Raw genomic sequence first — 23,169 nt, forward strand, 5'->3', positions numbered from 1 at the left:
ATCGTTAGCGAATGTCTCTTGTGCAGCAATGGTAGCGGCACTGAGGGGTTGCCACGTTTGAATTTTGTATGGATAGAGGTGTAAACTCTGGCGCATGAGACGATAGGTGGACGTTGGCGTCATTTGGACCGCAGCTGCAACACGGCGAACGGAAACCCGAGGTCGCTGTTGGATCACCTGCTGCACTAGCTGCGCGTTGCCCTCTGTGGTTGCCGTACGCGGTCGCCCTACCTTTCCAGCACGTTCATCCGTCACGTACCCAGTCCGTTGAAATTTTTCAAACAGATCCTTTATTGTATCGCTTTTCGGTCCTTCGGTTACATTAAACCTCCGTTGAAAACTTCGTCTTGTTGCAACAACACTGTGTTCTAGGCGGTGGAATTCCAACACTAGAAAAATCCTCTGTTCTAAGGAATAAACCATGTTGTCCACAGCACACTTGCACGTTGTGAACAGCACACGCTTACAGCAGAAAGACGACGTACAGAATGGCGCACCCACAGACTGCATGTCTTCTATATCTTTCACATCACTTGCAGCGCCATCTGTTGTTGAAAATTGTAACTACTGTAATTTTGAAAGTTTGTCCGCCTCAAAATGTACTGTTGTCCCAAGCATATTGCAACAAATGGTGTATTTCTATCGCTGCTCGTTTAGTTTTTATTGCCGTTTCAAATATACCGGTCATTTTTGAAACACCCTGTATGATGTGGGACAGTATCATAGCATAGGAGATAATTGAGCTGTTGGTTAGGCAATCACATGTTAACTGATGCGCTGTGGATGGTCAGTGAATAAAATATCGTGTGTGCTTATTTTTATCAAGAGTTAAGGAACTAGGTTATTGGCACTCTCCATGCTGGAAAATTTCAAGATTAGAAGTTCTTAGTAGCATTTACAGTGTAGGAAAAGATAAAATTCTACTTACTGTAAAGAAGACATGTTAGATTGCAGACAGGCACACTTAAAAGGCACTTCCATTGAGCTTCCAGCCACAACCTCCATCAGCAAGGAGAAACAGAAAACACACACCATTCATACACACAAGCAAGCACACATCAAAGACACATGACCGCCAACTCTGGCAGCTCAGGCTGGAATGCATCTTGCAGTTTCAGTGGGAAAAATATTATCTAACAACATCAAATTATGTAACAACAATGACGTAGCAATGATTCATAATACCATAATTATTTCTATATCCTACGTCGTACTTCGCAAGCTATGACAGTACAGTCACTAAGTAAATGAATAGAGGATTTCACACCACTTACTGATTTTACATAAGACCAAAACCTCTTAGGATTATTATTCAGATAAATTGACAAAAGCTTACTTTCAAAGCCATTGAATGCTTCTCTCATTTTCACTTTATTCAGCTTTTGTTTGTGTGTTAGATTTTGACTTCTCTTGAATCTGTGATGAAGCTCTCTTTGCTTACATAGCAGTATTCTAACAAGGCTGCTAAACCACAATGGATTTTTCCTATGACTTAAGACCATGCTCAGAATATTTGTCGAAGACATATTGAACAATGCTTCTGAATTTTATCCATTTGTGTTGCACATCTTCATTGGAGCTCTCAATGACTAGCAAACCTGCCCTCTGCACTTGTCCAGACTGGGCAGGAAAATTGGCCACTGGCCCAACAGGAGAGTTATCCCATGCTGACTAAGAAGTGAAGTACTCTAGGTAGCTCCTCGTACCTGTTGCTAAGGTATGAGGAGCCAGCCATGCAGCCTGTTCCCTCTTTTGCTTTCTGCCCAGTGACATGCAAACGCACCACTGTCCATCATTCACGCTTGAGTGAAGACATAATTATCCTATGTTACATATCAGAAGACACAGCAACAACCTGGTCACCAGGGGATTCCAAGGCTGTTGAAGGTCTTGTCACTGGCACCCCGAGCAACTGCCTAGAGCAGTTGCCAGAAGCCTGTTGACCATGGCCAACATAGCTTCCAGCTGTTTATGGACAGCAGCCAGTTCTCATTGTGTCTGTTCACAATAAGGACAGTCCCTACCCGCATCGTAAAAAACGTAAAAAAGATCTGAATAGTATCTCAAAAATACAAGAAAAAAACAGTGAGTTGTAACTGAGGAAGTACAAACAGCCACTAAAAAAGAGGAAATTACCAGACTGTGGCATTACTTAGATGGGAATGTGCGCAAAATATAAACGCGAGGTGAACAAATATTAAAAGCTGCTGTGCAGAGTTCTCACTAAAGCATAATAACGAAAGATCTGCTAGGTCTTTGAACAGAAACAAGTTTCTTTACTGAAAAGGGTGTATCAACATTTACTTTTTCTAGAAATTCTGCTTACACGAAAGCTGCTGCAGAAAGTAAATATGCTAGCTCTAAAGCACTGATCTAAACTATTATGTACTATGTACTAACACGAGATTTAAATGGAATCACTTGACATGGCTCTTCAGACCTGGGATTGCCTCACACAGATATGCACTAAGATTTACACAGTATTACTTAAGAGTAAGCTAGTAAACACTGGTCTACACATTAAAATACACAAGTACATTTCACTTCCTCGTGGAAATATACGAGAGACAGAAACTAAACTAAATTACTATGTGTCACACAACTAGTACGAGGTGCATTCAAGTTCTAAGGCCTCCGATTTTTTTTCTAATTAACTACTCACCCGAAATCGTCCTGCAGACATACACATTTTTCACAATGCTGACGGCATGAGTCCATGGCAGTGGTGAAGGCTTCTTTAGGAGTCTGTTTTGACCACTGGAAAATCGCTGAGGCAATAGCAGCACGGCTGGTGAATGTGCGGCCACGGAGAGTTTCTTTCATTGTTGGAAAAAGCCAAAAGTCACTAGGAGCCAGGTCAGGTGAGTAGGGAGCATGAGGAATCACTTCAAAGTTGTTATCACGAAGAAACTGTTGCGTTACGTTAGCTCGATGTGCGGGTGTGTTGTCTTGGTGAAACAGCACACGCGCAGCCCTTCCTGGACGTTTTTGTTGCAGTGCAGGAAGGAATTTGTTCTTCAAAACATTTTTGTAGGATGCACCTGTTACCGTAGTGCCCTTTGGAACGCAATGAGTAAGGATTACGCCCTCGCTGTCCCAGAACATGGACACCATCATTTTTTCAGCACTGGCGGTTACCCGAAATTTTTTTGGTGGCTGTGAATCTGTGTGCTTCCATTGAGCTGACTGGCGCTTCGTTTCTGGATTGAAAAATGGCATCCACATCTCATCCATTGTCACAACTGATGAAAAGAAAGTCCCATTCATGCTGTCGTTGCGCGTCAACATTGCTCGGCAAAATGCCACACGGGCAGCCATGTGGTCATCCGTCAGCATTTGTGGCACCCACCTGGATGACACTTTTCAGGTCATCATGCAGGATTGTGTGCACAGAACCCACAGAAATGCCAACTCTGGAGGCGATCTGTTCAACAGTCATTCGCCGATCCACCCAAAACAATTCTCTCCACTGTCTCGATCATGTCGTCAGACCGTCTTGTGCGAGCCCGAGGTTGTTTCGGTTTGTTGTCACACCATGTTCTGCCTTCATTAAACTGTCGCACCCATGAATGCACTTTCGACACATCCATAACTCCATCACCACATGTCTCCTTCAACTGTCGATGAATTTCAATTGGTTTCACACCACGCAAATTCAGAAAACGAATGATTGCACGCTGTTCAAGTAAGGAAAACTTCGCCATTTTAAGTATTTAAAACAGTTCTCATTCTCGCCGCTGGCGGTAAAATTCCATCAGCCATATGGTGCTGCCAGCTCTGGAATGTATTGACAATGAACGCGGCCTCATTTTAAAACAATGCGCATGTTTCTATCTCTTTCCAGTCCGGAGAAAAAAAATCGGAGGCCTTAGAGCTTGAATGCACCTCGTACAACTACTGGTGTCCTTTTGACTTCACAACAGCGATTATAGTTAACCACAACAGTTGTTACAGTTAAATGTTATTGGAGAAATCATATTTAAATTCCAATATATCGTATTGATCTTGTTTTCCCAGGCTTCGACAACCAAATATTTTTCCATTTTATCAAAACTGAGTTAGTTCTCTCTCTTCAAAGACTCTTACATACACTGATTTTTGGAGAGAAAGATTCATTTATCTGTGGCAATTTAAGTATGATTGTGCATTTAACAAATTGTGAAATGAAAAGTATCATCATGTAATTTACAAATCAAGATTTGGCTATTGCATTTAGACTTCCTAGATACTGTTTATAAATATTACTTCCCAGACGGTATTTAATACTGTGGGATATAATTTCTGTTTTTGACAACCACATATTCTTTCAAAGTAAAGGCTGCAGCAGGCTGTAGGAGACTGTATGCCAGTATGGAGACACTAATACATCAAGGGGACCTGAATACCTTACAGAGAATGAAAATTACTGTTTCTTCTTCTACACACAGTACCAGAGTTTTGTTGAATTCAGAACTGCTGAATTAACAAATGCTTTTCATTTATCATCTTAAATGTTTCTAGAGATTGTAGAGATTGCATTAACAGTGCACTGCCATCAGTAATAGAAAACATATGTCACATGTCAAATAAATAGCTAATAAAATAGCTACAAATAGTGACATCTGAAATGCCATTAATTTTTTAAAACCTGCTGCATTTTCTATTACAGAATTGTCAGAGGCTACACACACTTGTGTGGCTACATTTTCATGATACCATTTCAACAAAGGATTTTTTTTTTTTGGGGGGGGGGGGGGGGGGTGTCAGTTGCAGTAGGCAAGGGAGAAAGGAGGGTGAACAGGACGAAGGGCTGGGGAGAAGGGTAGCTGAAGGCTGCTGGGGAAAGGCAACAGGCACATGGGATATGAAGATGGCACAGATTGAGCTTGTTCTGACTGATGGCAGAGGGAGTTTTGAGCAGTCCAAAATGACATGAAGGAGTGGAATGGAAGGAGTTGATAAAACAGAGGAAAGGTGAACTGTTGGTACGAGTGCAGAATGAGTCAATTAGCAGGGGTGGAGGTAGGTGTGGGACAGGGCTAGTAGCAACTGAGACCAGAAAGGTTATGAGATCAAATTAGGACAACTCTCATCTGCATTATTCAAAGAAGCTGATGTCAGTGGAGAATCCAGATAGGTTGTGAGGCAGCCATTGAAATCAAGAATTTTATGTGTAACAACATGGTCTGCCACTGCATGTTCAGCTGTGTAGCTGGCCTTAGTGTGGCAGTGGCTACTCATCTGAGTCAACTGCAGTTTGGTGGTCACACCAACATAAAGTGCAGTGCAATATTTACAGCAGTGATGGTATAAAACATGACTTCCTTCACACATAAGATAGGACCAGTAAACTCTGATTCCTTAAAGAATCAGACTTCCATGCATGAAACAGTGTCAGATGTCTGATTACTTTACAAATGTGTTAAATATTTGACATTGAGCATGAAAGAAAGAAAAAGTTTATAAGAGATCTGAAATTAAGCATAAAAAGTTTGTTGGAAGTTGCTAAGTGCTCTCATTATGAAACATTGTATGAATGTAGTCTTGGTAATTTGTGCTCCACTTTAAGCAAAATCAAGTTTTTAATATATCTCAATATTTATGATGCCAATCTCCTAAACTGTGTGTATTACAGTAACATATTTAGGCAGGTACGTTAAGTGATGTAAGTAGATACTGTCTGCAAAAAGTGTTGCGAATAGAGTTGGAAGTAAGGAAGTGATGATTAACAATTCATGCCTGATGTTGAAGTTTTACTGTGCGCCATTTTAAGCAGAGTGTAGTTTTTCATGTATCTAAATGTCTATGATGCCATATCTCCTGAACTATGTGTAGTGTAATGATATAATTGTGCAGATACATTCAAAGGTGTATGTGGATACTGTATGCAAACTGCATTATGAGATACTCTATACAAACTGCGTTATGAATAGTCAGTAGTAAAGAAGTAATAAATTTAAACATTGTGACTAATGCTTAAGTTTTACTGCCTGAAAAGGAAAAACGTAGCAAGTGTTTTTTTTTTTTAACGTCATTTTGTGAGTTTGTCAGCAAAGGCTTTAAAGGTTGGAAGTTGTGTGTGAAGTTTGTTGAAAGCAGCTAAGTTCTCTCATTCTCAAATATGAGTAGATAAAATCCAAGTATTTTCACGCCATCAGTTATGGTGCCTCAACACAAACTCATAGTTTACAACTGTTATACTTGTCTTATTGTGTTAAACTTCGAATGTAAGATTGTATCTCTCAATGAATGGATTATGACAGAATATTAATTTCTTAAATTGGTCAATAATTATGTGAAGAATTGAAAATAAATTTGTGGTGACCCTGGAAGCTGTTAGATTGGAAAACTGCAATTGGTATTGGGTACCAGGTATGAGATAGTTGCTTAGTAATGTAGATAGGGTAGAATAGGTTGTGACGGAACGGGAGTGAGATGTGATAGAAGGGTGTATCAGATATGTCATGCTCCTGAGTTGACCACTGGGATGGAAGCTAACTGAAAGAATATGCAACGAGACCAACAGGAATTATATGAAAGTCACTGTGATTTATGATGGTCCCCTAGGCATTACGGAAGGGGGACATGGTTCTTAGTAGGCTGTGTAATCACCACAGATGACAGTGCATGCTCGGCAATGTGCTCCCATGCTGACCACAAGGGTTGGCAAGGAGTTGTAGTGGTATGGCATTCTATTCCTCCACCTGTGTGGTTAACAACTTCTGGATGGTAGTTGATGCATGTGGATGTGCTCCAATGTGAACTTCTTGAGATATATTAGGCTGATGTTGACAAAAAAAAAAAATGCAGAAGTCTTTTAAAGTCTTGTACATGTAAAGGTAAACTTGGTCCATACAATATGAAAGATAATTTTTTTTTCTCTAAAAATATCATGTTTTCATGATGGCTTTTGTCTCGGATGGTCTCTTATTGCCCAGTAAGGTTTACCATCCATATGAATATTTTGAAGCATTGTCAAATAGAGGATTTTGTAAAGTAGATGTCAATCACAATGAAATTAATAGCTTGCATTGGTCTGCCATGGCTTCACTGTTGCCAATTAATAAAAAACTGGTATTCATGTCACCAAGAGAGCACAGCCAGCAAGTTACACGATGATGATGATTATGATGATGATTATGATGATGATTATTATTGTTACTGTTATTATTATTATTATTATTATTATTATTATTATTATTATTATTTTGAATATAAGGGCACTCAACAAAGAATCATCACACCATTCTCATAGTGGGGTTGAGGGAATAGGGGGAGGGAGTGGAGGTCAAAGGCTGTCCCCACAGGTGGAGTCATTTCTAATGCAGTAAAGTCCACTTCCCATCCCCAGCACTTAGGGATTAAGGCAAGTCGGGCTGTGTGTAGAATACTTTTTCCAAGTCACCAAGCCTGTTAGTGAGTCAGTTAATAGAGGTTCCCATGTCTTGTTTAGGTCCTTTAAATATGTTTCCAAGTCTTGGGAGTACTCAATAGTGGTTACCAAGTGTCATGTATAGGTGTCTTCATAACTACAAATCTAAAATACTGACATACATGGTAAACTGTATAATTGCAGTAGTGTTTTTAAATTTTTAGTCAGTTGTTGTTTTGACTGCATCTGGGTAACTATAGTACCAATCCAGTGATGTTTACTGAAGGCAAAGGTAGGTTTGTGATAATATGCTTTTCAGGAATCCAATATGTATTTTTTTGCGTGTTGTCTTATATACATTTATATAACATACTGCCATGGTTGGGATGTTGAAATCACAAATCCTTTGGGGTCATCAGTTGGTTCTGATTTGACAAACAATGGTTACAGTTTAGTCATAAAATCCATTATTGCACATTCAGCAGTTTAGCCACTTTGAAGAGGAGTACAGCAAAACTTTGGTAACTTAGCAAATGTAAAATTTTTTAAAATATCTAAGATGTATATATATTTAATGTAAAATCCTAGATGGAATATAAGTAATGGAAGGAGTAGAAGTAACAACTCATTGAATAGTTGAGGTGCTGAGTCATTGTGGAACATAAATAAGATAGAATGTTAGTAGCTTTCTGAAAAAGCCTTCATCAGAGTTATCAAGCACATGTCCTCACACAACCTACATACATACACATATACTGTAAAAACATTGTCCTGGCTAACTACATTGTGCTAGAACTGCAGCTCAAGCCCACTCAATCTGCAGTACCAGCACAACGTAATCACCTGGGACAATGTAACTGTGCATGTGCTGTGTGTGTGTGTGTGTGTGTGTGTGTGTGTGTGTGTGTGTGTGAGAGAGAGAGAGAGAGAGAGAGAGAGAGAGAGAGTTATGTCTCTGATGAAGACTTGACTTGGAAGCTAGAAATCTTTCCCATTTTGTTTATCTGCCTATTGATGACTCAGTGCCTTAATATTCGGTGAGTTCCCTTATTCCCTCTGTTATTGACACTTAGATTTGTCAGCTATTTTTAAAATGTTGACATGTCATAAAGCACAATATTTTCACTTCTCTCCACTTCATAATGGTTGAATGGACAAAACTGCAATAGTACATTTTTATGAATAAATTGTTTTAACAGTAAAAGGTGAGAAAGATGGATTTCAAAAAGTTTTATATGGCTGTGTACCTCAGCCATAAAAAAGTAAATGACAACAAGTCCCCCAACATCCTTTTCATTTGATTTTTTGGGTAGTTGGAATTGATTGGTAATTTTCTCTTGATCCATCAATTAAAGAAACTGAAGAAAAATTTTATTTCTGAGAAAGTCAGAGTGATTTAATTGCCATTTGTATTAATAATAAATCTGTAAAACCATTGTGTCTGTCTCTTTGTCTTTGAACACGCTAATCTCCAATTCTGCTAGCCAGGTTTTATTGGGTTTTCATTGGTAACTTCAGCATACATAGGGTCACCATAGAGCATATATTTCATCAAAACCAAATTATGGAAAAAATGATATTCATACATATTATAAAAATGTAGGTATATATGAATGAATGAATGTTCCACATCGCCTCTGAAATCACTAGACTGGTTTTAAATAAACTTGGTACACATATCACCTACTGTCTGGGAAGGCTAAGAACCACTCATCTATCAAAGGGATGAAGTGAAAAAGCAGTGTAGCTAGGAGGCATGAATACCCAGATTTCATTCATCCAGTATTTAAGTTTAGAGCACTTAGTGACTTGCAGCAAACTTTACACATAATTTCAGTCCTTTACAAAACTTTTTCTCACTGAAACCCCCCCCCCCCCTCCCCGAAAATGATAAAATGATGAAAAGAAAAAAGTTGATCACTTACTACATTTTGGATGTTCATTTTCACGTCAGGGATGATATTTTAATTTACTGCTTCTTCCTACTAACTGTATTCATGACAAACTTTGCAGACTGTGTTCACATACATCTGAAAGTACCTGAAAAATTATACCTATGTATGACACACAGTTCAGGATATATGATGTCATAAACACTGAAATGCTTGAAAAACTGCATCATGCATGACATTTAAATTACTATTATTACTAACCCAATGATTCAATTTTGATGAAATTTGGTACGGTAATAGGTTAACCCCTGAGAAAGAACACAGGCTACTTTAGAAAGTATGTAGTATATGATACTTATTCATTTGATGAATATTATGTGAATTACAGAAAAAATATTTACTCTTTCAAAGAGTTATTTATGCCTGCTCTTTGACTTATGAAATTTGTCATATTTGTGAAAATGTTTTTCTTGGTTGGTATGTGCTATGTGATACATTTTAAAATAATGAATACAATGCTTATACAATTTCCACTGTGTTTATTCCAGTCTTCCACACTACTTGCGGTATAATGTAGTGCTACTTATGTGCATAATCCAGTATTTGAGGATGAAAGAGGGCAGTGACTTGCAACAAACTTTACACATAATGTCAAAACTTTATAAAACCTTTTCTCTCAGACAGCCCCACAAAATGATGAAAGGAAAGAAGTTTATCATTCAATACATTTTCGCTGGTCATGCAGTAAAACTGTTGCATCAGGCATGATGTCATTACATTTCCATGTATTGCTTATGTGATACTAACTCTCTTCACAACAAATTTAGCAGACAGTACCTGCATACGCTGCTAAATGTATCTGCAGAATTATTTCATTGTATGACACATAGTTCAGGAGATAAGAGGGAAAAAGAAGATGGACAGAAAGAGGGGGAGGAGGAGATGGCCAGAGAAAGGGAAGAGGAGGAGGTAGACAGGGAGAAGGATGGGAAACATGAGATGGACATAGGAAGAAAAGAGGAGCATGTGGATACAGAGAGGGGAGGAGGTGGATAAAGAGAGGGGCAGGAAGAGTCGGACACAGAGAAAAGGGAGAAGCAGATAGACAGGGATGAACAGTGAGAGAGGAAGGAGGAGATGCACTAATAAAATTGAAATAAATACATACCAGGGCAACGCCAGGTAACTAGTCCTGCATAAAATATCATGTGTTACCAGTTGACAACAGTGTTTATTACAGAAAATGACTTTGGTTTGGCAGAAGGTAAAGCTTTACGTAATTGTCGAGCCAACAGTGAAGATATATGGCATTTCCAAGGCTTTTATGATCACTTGATGATGTGCTCTAGGTATTCTCAGGTTCTTTGACCAGCAGTTTTTCATTTTTCTTATGTTTCACCAGCCACTTTTGCTGGCAAAACAACACATCAGAAGAAACAACCAAACCACTGCTAACTACTTATGATGCTACCTCAGACACTATGTTCATAATGAAGTTCTGTAGTCCATAATTGGAAATGGAATTAGATGTAAGTCATCATATGACAAAGTCACATTTCATAATTCATTGTGGGACTTTTGTCTTGTCACATTCTCTTTGACAAATATCTTCTTCACATGTGCTGCTGTGTACAGGCTGTATTTTCACAAGGTTACAAACTATCTTCATTTTGCAATTTTGTCATTTGGTGTCCATTGGTGCAATTGAAGTAATCCCTAACAAAAAGTTTACTGCTGTCTGACAATTATGCATGACATTCAACAACCCTCCACAGTCCCTTATGTAGAGGCCTAATGTGGCCATTCAGGAACTGCTGTTCAGGCCCTATACGTCACATAAATTTGTGCTACTAATTGTTTACATTTCATACCTGGCTCAGTTTCTTACCATTCACAAGTGTCATTTCTTGTGTTAAAAACTTTGCACAGAAAAGTATATAATTGGTGAGATGTCCACCAATAATTTTGGTGCTATTCAATGCATAAAAATGTTTGCTAATGAGAGTACTGAATTTATATTTGTATTATTTCTGTTATTGATACTCAAACTGCATAAGAATAGCATTTGGTGTAATTCTGCTTTAAAGCATGTTCAGTGATCATTTAATAAAATAATTTATTTCTGTTTAACTGGTAAACTAATCTTTCTGAGTCTTGCATACTGCTCACTATTTTGGTTTTTGATGTGCATTTTATTGACTTGTTCTAAGTATTAAGTGAAATAGGGAATGTAAAGCGTATGTCAAACAAAAACAGTTAGTCAAATGCCTAATTGTTATTTATAGTGGCATATTCCATTGTATTCCTCTCATATAGTGAAATCTCCATTATGCCAACACCTCTTTAGAATGAAGATATGTGCCTGTCATTCTTGTTATAGTGTGTTCCTGTTGTTTAATTCATTTGAAAGCAACAAAGACTTTTATTATGTCATACCTTTTTCATTTATATTTAAGTTTTTTGGAGACAGATGTCATACATATGATTTCTTGCAACACAGGTATTAAACGTTCTTTTATTTCCTGCATGAGGGTGTGAAAATATGAACATTGCAGAAATACATTGTCATTTACTAAGTCAGATCAATACTCCACTCATCTGCTTTTGTTTATTTTTGTTTTATGATAAAAGTGTTTTAAAAGGTGACACATTTTTCTAGATCATTTCTTAACAAAATGTATTCAGCCAATGAGACACACTTTGCCATGTGTGTTTTCAGTTTTCAATTACAGAAATGTGGTAAGAAGTTCCCATATGTTGCTCTAACAAGATTTAATTTTTCTCCATTGTGTGACACAGATAACTCATTGTTCAGTCTGCAGAAATGATTTTTGAGAAAAATCACTCCTGCCTGTAATTACTTTGTAAGCATTTCACTTCTTCTGTAAATGCTATATCATATTGTCAGATGGTATAGCTGTTAATAATAGAGGCCATCATTTCTGATAATGTATAATTATTTTTTTAATGAAAAGACACATTACAGTATACCATAGTTTATGAAATATAATTTTTATCAGAAACTTCAAGTGTAAAAAAAGCTGATACGTCTTATACAGGGGAAAACTTATCACATTTCTTCACCAGGAACTGTGTGAAGCAGTTTCTTAGATTCTCAGTTATTCTTCAGATTGTTTATATTACATCTCTTGTGAAATGAAATGTATTACAAACTCCTTGTGGAACTTGATCTATTATCCAAGTTCACTTATGATTTCTTTTTTATTTTTAGGTACAACTAAGTTATCATAAAACTTTATCTTGGCTTGTCTGCTAAAAATTATGTTTATCATCATTCTGTCATTTATTTTATAGCTGCTTTTTGCATTTTGATATTATTTTAGACATGAAATGTAAATGAAGAGTTAGTTTTGCTCTGAGATAGTTACGTATTTAATTTCTTACAAAACTATCTAGGCCGGTATTTCAGCAGACAACAACAAATAACAGTTTCCTGCTTTTTTGTAGGTCCACTGCAATACACCATAAGTGCTAAAGGTAGAACACAGCTAGTCTACAATGGCTTTATTTATAATGCTGATTCTCAGAGAGGAGACAGAGTGTCTTGGAGATGTGTGAAATATCAGAGGGGCTGTCGTGGCCGATGTGTTACAGTAAATAATGAAATAGAGTCTATACAGTCTACCCATAATCATCTCTCATATTAAGAGAAATAATGTGAAAAATGCAGTCATTGTTTGTCAACTGTAAATCACAAACTGGAAAAAGTGTGTCTGATTTAACTATAGAACTTACTTATGGAAGGTTTTGAAGTAAAATAATGGAATCATTATTTTCTTGATGTCTAAAATGCACAGTGTGAATGGAAATAAGTGTGAATATTCAAAATCGAATGGGAAATTCTTGTTGGCCTTCATTAAAAAATAAATAAATTGTTTTTTGAACTGTGAACAAGTATATTATTTTTGTAGTGATATTTTGCTTGAAAATATTACTAGTGTTTCTGTAGCATACCTAAGGGTGGATTTATGGTGACTAGATGCATGAATTTATTAAATTAAAATCAGAATTTCTGTTATGGGCAGATTTGGTAGTCCATAACTTTTTTGTTCATAGAGCTACAGAAAAATATTTTCCATTACAAATTGTCATCAGAATTCCTGGGGCGAGAGCATGATAAAAAGTTATCATGTAGCAGTGAAAGACTACTTTTAGATCAAAATGCACGTTTAAGGTCAATGCAGTTTGCCCAGTACTTTTTAGTGAATACATTCCACCCTGTAAGAGAAATTCAGCAAGGTACAGATGTACTAATTTACAGTGACCACAACCTCTTTGTTACATTCAAAATGTTTTTGAACACTACATTTCTTTAAATGTGTGGCTTGGTTGAAAGCAAAGCGTGCCACATCATGTGAATGGGGCCAATGTTCCAACAACTGACACTTCAGATTACATCACTTTTGCACTACCGAAGTATGTTTTTGGATAAGTGTTAATAACAGATTTTTATCCAGTTGGTATATAAGAATTTTTAAGTGTTCAACAGTATTGTTTTACCATTTGGAAGGCAATCAAGAACAATTCATTTTGCACGAAAGAAAAGATTGGTCATAATCTTTGCAAAGTTTCATTGCTTGTCAGCTATCCTTTTTTTATTGTACAGAGCACCTGTGACTCTATATTTTTTTCATTGTTGTTGCATTTCGCAGATGGAATGGTGAACCTAATCCTCATCTACACTAAAAACACCATAACAGTTTGAAGCTTTCTGAAATCATCTAAACACTACCGAGATATTCATTTCCACATTTGCTTTTAGTCAAGGTTCACCAATACAACAATATTCTTGTGTAAATCTGATTTATCATCATTTTTACAAGCAAAATATACTGTAATGTTTTGCAATACACACTGAGTCAGCTATTTACCACACTTTTAATAGTCAGCCATCCAATAGTGTATTGTGCACTTCCTCGGTGTTTTATTTACTGACTGAAATTTTGAATCATTCATTGCATGACTCATCTTCTGAGAGAAGTATGCACACAGTAAATTTAGTTGCTTATTTCCTAGGACATGGAAGCTAGAGGCACAGATTCATAATCAACTCTAAAAGAACTGCTGTTGGTAATAAACTGTGAAAAACAGTGTATTTTGTAACAGCAGAGTATTGTGGTCTGTCCCCTTGAAAGCAACATCTATTGTCACACCACTTTAAAAAATCTCATACACAAGACTATTCTGCACAGCAATGGAACTCTGTACTTTCATTATTGCAGAACATGTAACAACATAACATATTGCTGACATCAGTGTCATCACTGTTTTAGGCCAATAACTTCTTATATGGTCTTTATAATGCTAGCTGTCTGTCCAACATACTGAGTAGTGCATGTTTTGATAAGCAGAGATGATAAGGTTGTCTGCACACTTTGAACAATATTTTGATAGGAAAATAAAAGAAAGGAAAGGAAAACTAATCGTAGGAAAAGGACAAGACACTGAAAACTTTGAGTGGAATCTAATTGGTATTCACAAATTAATTCTAAATATGTACTGAATAAAATAAAAAGAATGTAATATTATTCTTGGACATTTCTGGATTTAGAATAGTGTGAAAGTTTTACACATTCTGTAAAGAAAATATTCTGAGTCATCTGAGTGCATGGAAAAAAGGATAGTAGACTTATCTTACTTGAATCAGAGAAATTCATAACCAAACAGGAGCATACTTAAAAATTTTGTGAAGTTACAAGCTCACAATTTCATATTTCCTATAAGGTGTGATCAAAAAGTTTCCATTTGAAGGCTGCACAGTAAAGAATCGGTATGCCAATCAGGCAAAGTCACCATGAGCACTGAGGCAATCATCCCACTGATGCACCTGGCTGAAGATACCCGTTTTGTAAAATGTCATGTCCTGCTGCATGGAGAAGTCTAAAACTGGCTGCTGCATACCCTCATCCAACAGCAATCATCGTCTCCTCAAGTCCTTTTTTAAGGGACTGAAGGTGTGATAATCACATGGGGAGAGATCAGGACTGTAGGTTGGGTGCTTGAATGTCTCCAACTTGAGTTGGCGTAACATCTGCATTATGACAGTTGTGGTATGGGTACACATTTTATCAGGAAGCAGCAGCACCCCTTGGCACATCATTCCATGATGGTGGTTTTCGACAGACATGCTGCCCCATATACATTCTTTATTGTCTGATGGTTGTCTACCGATGTTTGTCCTTCAGCAGCCAAGAAAAGAATAACAGCATATTGGTACTGTTCGGCTGCATTTGGTAATAATTCTGCCATAGCTACTGAATATATTGTGTATAGGATATTGTGTGTTTCTGCATTTACCATACACACATTGGAAAGACAAATAACACACTAATCCTTTGCCTACAAGTCAGTGCTTATAAACCCACATTATAGTTGCACTATGTTGCAGGTATGCTGCACCAAGCCCTCAAATGGAAACCTTTTGATTGCCAACTATACATCTATGTACATACTATGTGAGCCACTGTATACTGCATGGCACAGGGTACTTCGCACCATTGATATTCATCCCCTTTAAGTGTTAATCTTGCAAAGACTGAGCCAACCAGTGACAAATCTAGTTGCACATCTCTGAATTGATTTGCTGTGCTTCTTTAATCCATCTGGTTGGGATTCCTAAGACTCAAATAACACAGAAGAATGGTTTGCACAAATGTTCTGTATGTAGCCTCTTTTATAGGTATGCCACACTTTCTTGTAACCCTCCAAATAAACTGCAGTCAGCTATTTACGTTCCCTACAGCTGGCTGTATGTGTTTGTTTCATTTCACTCCACTCCACAGCGTTACACCCAAGTCAAGCAGTACACTACTAATAAAGAGATATCTATCAGAACAAACATAGCATCAAGAGTGCTCCAGGGAAGTGTGATAGAACAGCTCTTGTTTTCCATGTAGATAAATCATATGTTGGAGAGGACAACCAGTAATCTGAGACTGTTTGTTGGTGACAACTGTTGTGCATGGAATGTGTCATCTTTGAGTTACTGAAGAGGATTCAGGATGACTTGGGTAGAATATCTATTTGGTGCAATGCATGGCAGCTTGCTTTAAATGAGGGTAAATGTTGGTTAGTACAGAGACATTGGGGAAACCCCAATGTCTCTGTACTAACCAACATTTACCCTCATTTAAAGCAAGCTGCCATGTTGTTGTGGTCTTCAGTCCTGAGACTGGTTTGATGCAGCTCTCCATGCTACTCTAGCCTGTGCAAGCTTCTTCATCTCCCAGTACCTACTGCAACCTACATCCTTCTGAATCTGCTTAGTGTATTCATTTCTTGGTCTCCCCCTACGATTTTTACCCTCCACGCTGCCCTCCAATACTAAATTGGTGATCCCTTGATGCCTCAGAACATGTCCTACCAACCGATCCCTTCTTCTGGTCAAGTTGTGCCACAAACTCCTCTTCTCCCCAATCCTATTCAGTACCTCCTCATTAGTTGTGTGATCTACCCATCTAATCTTCAGCATTCTTCTGTAGCACCACATTTCGAAAGCTTCTATTCTCTTCTTGTCCAAACTATTTACCGTCCATGTTTCACTTCCATACATGGCTACACTCCATGCAAATACCTTCAGAAACGACTTCCTGACACTTAAATCTATACTCGATGTTAACAAATTTCTCTTCTTCAGAAACGCTTTCCTTGCCATTGCCAGTCTACATTTTATATCCTCTCTACTTCGTCCATCATCAGCTATTTTGCTCCCCAAATAGCAAAACTCCTTTACTACTTTAAGTGTCTCATTTCCTAATCTAATACCCTCAACATCACCCGACTTAATTCGACTACATTCCATTATCCTCATTTTGCTTTTGTTGATGTTCATCCTATATCCTCCTTTCAAGACACTACCCATTCCGTTCAACTGCTCTTCCAAGTCTTTAGCTGTCTCTGACAGAATTACAATGTCATCGGCGAACCTCAAAGTTTTTATTTCTTCTCCATGGATTTTAATACCTACCCCGAATTTTTCTTTTGTTTCCTTTACTGCTTGCTCAATATACAGATTGAATAACATCAGGGAGAGGCTACAACCCTGCCTTACTCCCTTCCCAACCACTGCTTCCCTTTCATGTCCCTCGACTCTTATAACTGCCATCTGGTTCCTGTACAAATTGTAAATAGCCTTTCGCTCCCTGTATTTTACCCCTGCCACCTTTAGAATTTGAAAGAGAGTATTCCAGTCAACATTGTCAAAAGCTTTCTCTAAGTCTACAAATGCTAGAAACGTAGGTTTGCCTTTCCTTAATCTTTCTTCTAAGATAAGTCGTAAGGTCAGTATTGCCTCACGTGTTCCAGTATTTCTACGGAATCCAAACTGATCTTCCCCGAGGTCGGCTTCTACTAGTTTTTCCATTCGTCTGTAAAGAATTCGTGTTAGTATTTTGCAGCTGTGGCTTATTAAACTGATAGTTCGGTAATTTTCACATGTGTCAACACCTGCTTTCTTTGGGATTGGAATTATTAAATTCTTCTTGAAGTCTGAGGGTATTTCGCCTGTTTCATACATCTTGCTCACCAGATGGTAGAGTTTTGTCTGGACTGGCTCTCCCAAGGCCGTCAGTAGTTCCAATGGAATGTTGTCTACTCCGGGGGCCTTGTTTCGACTCAGGTCTTTCAGTGCTCTGTCAAACTCTTCACGCAGTATCGTATCTCCCATTTCATCTTCATCTACCTCCTCTTCCATTTCCATAATATTGTCCTCAAGTACATCACCCTTGTATAGACCCTCTATATACTCCTTCCACCTTTCTGCTTTCCCTTCTTTGCATAGAACTGGGTTTTCATCTGAGCTCTTGATGTTCATACAAGTGGTTCTCTTATCTCCAAAGGTCTCTTTAATTTTCCTGTAGGCAGTATCTAACTTACCCCTAGTGAGATAAGCCTCTACATCCTTACATTTGTCCTCTAGCCATCCCTGCTTAGCCATTTTGCACTTCCTGTCGATCTCATTTTTGAGACGTTTGTATTCCTTTTTGCCTGCTTCATTTACTGCATTTTTATATTTTCTCCTTTCATCAATTAAATTCAATATTTCTTCTGTTACCCAAGGATTTCTACTAGCCCTCGTCTTTTTACCTACTTGGTCCTCTGCTGCCTTCACTACTTCATCCCTCAAAGCTACCCATTCTTCTTCTACTGTATTTCTTTCCCCCATTCCTGTCAATTGTTCCCTTATGCTCTCCCTGAAACTCTGTACAACCTCTGGTTCTTTCAGTTTATCCAGGTCCCATCTCCTTAAATTCCCACCTTTTGCATTGCACCAAATAGATATTCTGCCTAAGTCATCCTGAATCCTCTTCAGTAACTCAAAGATGACACATTCCATGCACAACAGTTGTCACCAACAAACAGTCTCAGATTACTGGTTGTCCTCTCCAACATATGATTTATCTACATGGAAAACAAGAGCTGTTCTATCACACTTCCCTGGAGCACTCTTGATGCTATGTTTGTTCTGATAGATACTCAACATCCAGGACAATGTTTTGGTTCCTGATACCTTCAAAGTCTTCTAGACAAGCCAATCACATATTTCATGACCTGTTTTGAATGATCAGATCTTTGTAAGCAATCTACAGTGTGGTTCGGGCCTGAACAGTTTTTGGAACTCTAGGAATGGAGAATCTGCCCTTTTGCTAGTATCAGATTTGCAGGATATTGTGTGTGAAAAGGGCCAGCTGTGTTTTGCATGAACTATACTTCCTATATCCATGCTGATTTATGGTCATACACTTTTCTTTCCCAAGGAAACTCATTATATTCAACCTTAGAACATGTAGCAGACCAACTTTAAGGATACTGGTCTGTTGTTTTGCATATCTATTCTTTTCCCCTTCTTATATATAGGAAGAACCATAGTTTTGTTTTCAGTTACTTGCTAGGGATTGCCATGTGAAAGATTCACAATAAATGTGAGCTAAAAAACCAAATTGGAATTCCATCAGGTCATGGCGCCTTATTCATTGTCAGCTAGTTCAATAGTTTTTCAGCACTCAGAGATGCATGAGACGCTTGCTTTTATGTCATCAATTTGACAGTTTATGCAGCAATAAAACAATGGTAGGTATATACAATCCCCCTATCTGAATGTGCTATAATGACATCTTATTTAATGAAAAACTGCCCCAGTTCCTGTCCTTCTGGCTAGGGCCATATATTAGGCCATTTTGAATTGGTTCTGAAAACTGCCATAAATGTGATAAATATATAAATATTGTATAGAGTAGAAGATGGAAAAAATGAAGCTTATGTATAATACAGTCAAACAATGGAAAATCCAGGATGGGATGTAACAATATTGTGAAAAGGAAAGTTGCTACTCACCATATAACGGAGATGCTAAGTTGCAGATAGGCACAACAAAAAGACTATCACAAATATATAGCTTGCAGCCAGGAAGGCCTTTGTCAGAATTAGGCGGTAAACACACACATACACACTCACATAAACACAACTCACACACACAGTGCAGTCTCAGGCAACTGAGGCCACACTGTGAGCAGCGATTATGGGAGCAGCAACTGGGTGGAGGTAAGGTGGAGGCTGGGGTGGGGAGGGGGAGGAATAGTAGGGTAGGTGGTGGTGGACAGTGATGTGCTGTTGGGAGGTGCAGAGGGATGAAGTGGGAAGAGGGTAGGGCAGCTGTGTGCAGTCGGGAGGTTATTCGGAGGAAGTGAAGAGGTGGGGAATGGGGGGAGGGGGGGAGGGATATCGGAAAAGGAGAGAAATATAAGGACTGGATGTGATGGAGGAATGAGGGTCATGTAGTGCTGGAATAGAAACAGAGACGGGGCTGGATGGGAGAGGACTATGACTAACAAAGGTTGAGGTCAGGAGTGGTATGGGAATGCAGGATGTATTGCAATTCAGAAAAGTTTCAAGAACCACTTGAAAATAAACTAATATAAAGGCTGAAACCAGTAGTGGGTTCATTAAAGCTTTCAGCTGTAACTGGAGAACAAACAGTTGCAGAATCAGCACATGGAAATACTTATAATGACATTATTTACATCTATACTGTGCGAGCCACATGATGGGTGTTTGGCAGATGGTACTTCTGACATGACTACCACTTAACCCTCCCCTGGTACCTCAAAAATTGTTCTCAAGAAGAACAACTGTTGGTAAGCAACCATATGATCTAATTTTCACATTGTGGTAATTTTGTAATACATACATGGGGTCATGTAATTTGTTGACCGAATCTTCTTGGACTGTATGCCCTCAGAATTTCAGCAGTGAACCTTACCATGGTGCACCATATCTCTTGTAGTGTGTTGCACCGGAGTTTATTGAGTATGCCAGTAACATTCTTGTGCATGATACATGATGTCATGTATCGCCCTTCACTCTGCCTTTTCTATCTCTTCTATTAATCCAACCTGGTAAGAGCCACAGGCTGATGACAAATACTCAAGAAATGTTTGGAAAAGTGCCGCATCAGACATTTCTTACATGGATTAATTAATTTTGTGTAAGATTTCCCCCCCTATGAATCCAAGCCTCTCATTTGCTTTTCCTACAGTTGGTTTTATGTGGTCATTAAACTTTAGCTCGCTCCAGATGGTTTTCAGTGTGTCACTGACAGGCACAATGAAAAAGAATGCTAGAAATATTTCAGCTTTTGGATAAAGTTCTTCTTCAGAAGAAGAAAACTCACACACACGGTTATTCTCACTGGGTGTTAAGGCCCACTTGCAACTGCAGCTGATGTGACAAACTGTCTAACTGGGAGGGGTAGTGTGGGTAAAGAAGAGAAATGGAGTGGAATGGGGGAGGGGTAGCAGAATAAGGGTCGTGTAAGATGCTAGTACTGCATGAAGGAGTATCCAGGGACATGGTGGGGAGAGAACAGGGGTACTTAGGTGCAGAGGCCAGACAAATGTGCGGTTCCTGAAGAGGGGCAGCAACCTCTTCAGTAGCTACAGGGCCGACAGTGTCAATGATTGACTGATCTGGCCTTTTAACATCAACCAAAGCGGCCTTGCCTGTGATGATACTGCGAACAACTGAAAGCAAGAGGAAACTGCAGCCATAATTTTTCCCAAGGGCATTAGCTCTACTGTATGGTTAAATGATGATAAAATCCTCTTGAGTAATGTATTCCCCCATTAAGATCTCTGGGTGGGGACTACTCAGGAAGACACTGTTATCAAGAGAAACAAAACTGGCATTCTACACATTGGAGCATGGAATGTCAGATCCCTGAATTGGTGAGGTAGGTTAGAAAATTTAAAAAGGGAAATGGTTACGTTAATGTTAGGTGTAATGGGAATTAGTGAAGTTCAGTGGCAGGAGGAACAGAATTTCTGATCAGCTGAATACAAGGTTATAAATACAAAATCAAATAGGAGCAATGCAGAAATGTGTTTAGTAATGAATAAAAAAAAATAGGAATGCAGATAATATACTATGAAAAGCATACTGAACACATTGCTGTAGCCATGATAGACACAGAGCCCATGGCCATCACAGTAGTACAAGTTTATATGCCAACTAGCTCCGCAGATGAGGAGGACATAGAGATAATGTATGATGAAATAAAAGAAATTATTAGGATAGTTGAGATGAAAATTTAATAGTCATGGGAGACTGGAATTCAATAGTAGGAAAAGGAAGCGAAGGAAGAGTAGTTGGTTGAATATGGACTGGGAGAAAGGAATGAAAGAGAAACCCACCTGGTAGAATTCTGCACAGAGTACAATTAATCTCAGCTAACACTTTGTTTAAGAATCATGAAAGAAGGTTGTATATGTGGAAGAGACCTGGAGACACCAGAAGGTTTCAGGTTGATTATATTATGGTAAGACAGAGATTTCAAAACCAGATTTTAAATTGTATGACATTCCCAGGGGCAGATGTGGACTCTGGCCACAATTTATTTTTTATGAATTGCAAATTAAAACTGAAGAAATTGTAAAAAGTCAGGAATGTAAGGAGATGGGACTGGGATAAACTGAAAGAACCAGAGGTTCTAGATAGTTTCAGAGGGAACGTTAGGGAACACCTGACAAGAACTGAGGAAAGCAATACAGTAGAAGAAGCATGGATAGCTTTGAGAGGAGAAATAGTGAAGGCAGCAGAGGATCAAGCAGGTAAAAAGACGAGGGCTAGTAGAAATACTTGGGTAACACAATAGATATTGAATTTAATAAATGAAAGGAGAATATATAAAAATGCAATAAATGAAGCAGGCGACAGACAATACAAACGTCTAAAAATGAAATCGACAGGAGGTGCAAAAAGGCTAAGCAGGAATGGCTAGAGGACAAGTGCAGTGGTGTAGAAGCATAAATCACTAGGGTTAAGACAGATGCTACATACAGGAAAATTAAAGAGACCTTTGGAGAAAAGAGAACCACCTTCGTGAATATCAAGAGCTCAGATGGAAAACCAGTCCTAAGCAAAGAAGGGAAAGCAGAAAAGTGGAAGGAGTATAAAGAGAGTCTATACAAGGGAGATGTACTTGAGGGCAATATTATGGAAATGGAAGAGGACGTAGATGTAGAAAAAAAGAAAGATATAACATTGTGTGAAGAATTTGACAAAACACTGAAAGACTTAAGTAAAAACAAGGTCCCAGGAGTAAACAGCATTCTGTTAGAACTACTGATAGCCGTGGGAGAGCCGGCCATGACAAAACTCTTCCTTCTGGTGAGCAAGATGTATGAAACAAGTGAAGTACCCTCAGACTTCAAGAAGAATATGATAATTCCATTCCAAAGAAAGCAGGTGCGGACAATTTGAATAATAGTGAACAGGCTATTTAATAAGTCATGGCAGCAAAATACTGACATGAATCAATTACAGAAGAATGGAAAAACTGGTAGCAGCTGATCTCGGGGAAGACCAGTTTGGATTCCAGAGAAATCTTGAGGCAATACAGACCCTACAACT

At 38.4% G+C, this 23,169-nt stretch overlaps 1 protein-coding gene across 5 annotated transcripts in view; it reads left to right on the forward strand.

The window, feature by feature from the left end:
• The window catches only part of LOC126187198 (broad-complex core protein-like), a 439,455-nt gene that overhangs the window by 286,592 nt on the left and 129,694 nt on the right, over positions 1-23,169 (forward strand). Inside the window, exon 7 of one of the 5 annotated variants that reach the window (XM_049928279.1) lies at positions 12,712-13,110. The exons of the other annotated variants lie outside the window; for them this stretch is intronic. Coding sequence (XP_049784236.1) covers positions 12,712-12,911 — 200 coding nt within the window. The 3' untranslated portion in view covers positions 12,912-13,110. Of the gene's footprint in view, positions 1-12,711; positions 13,111-23,169 lie in introns of those variants that run through there. 5 annotated transcript variants of the gene reach the window in all.

Source organism: Schistocerca cancellata, chromosome 1, assembly GCF_023864275.1.
Source record: "Schistocerca cancellata isolate TAMUIC-IGC-003103 chromosome 1, iqSchCanc2.1, whole genome shotgun sequence".
In the NCBI taxonomy this organism is placed as follows: Eukaryota; Metazoa; Arthropoda; class Insecta; order Orthoptera; family Acrididae; genus Schistocerca; species Schistocerca cancellata.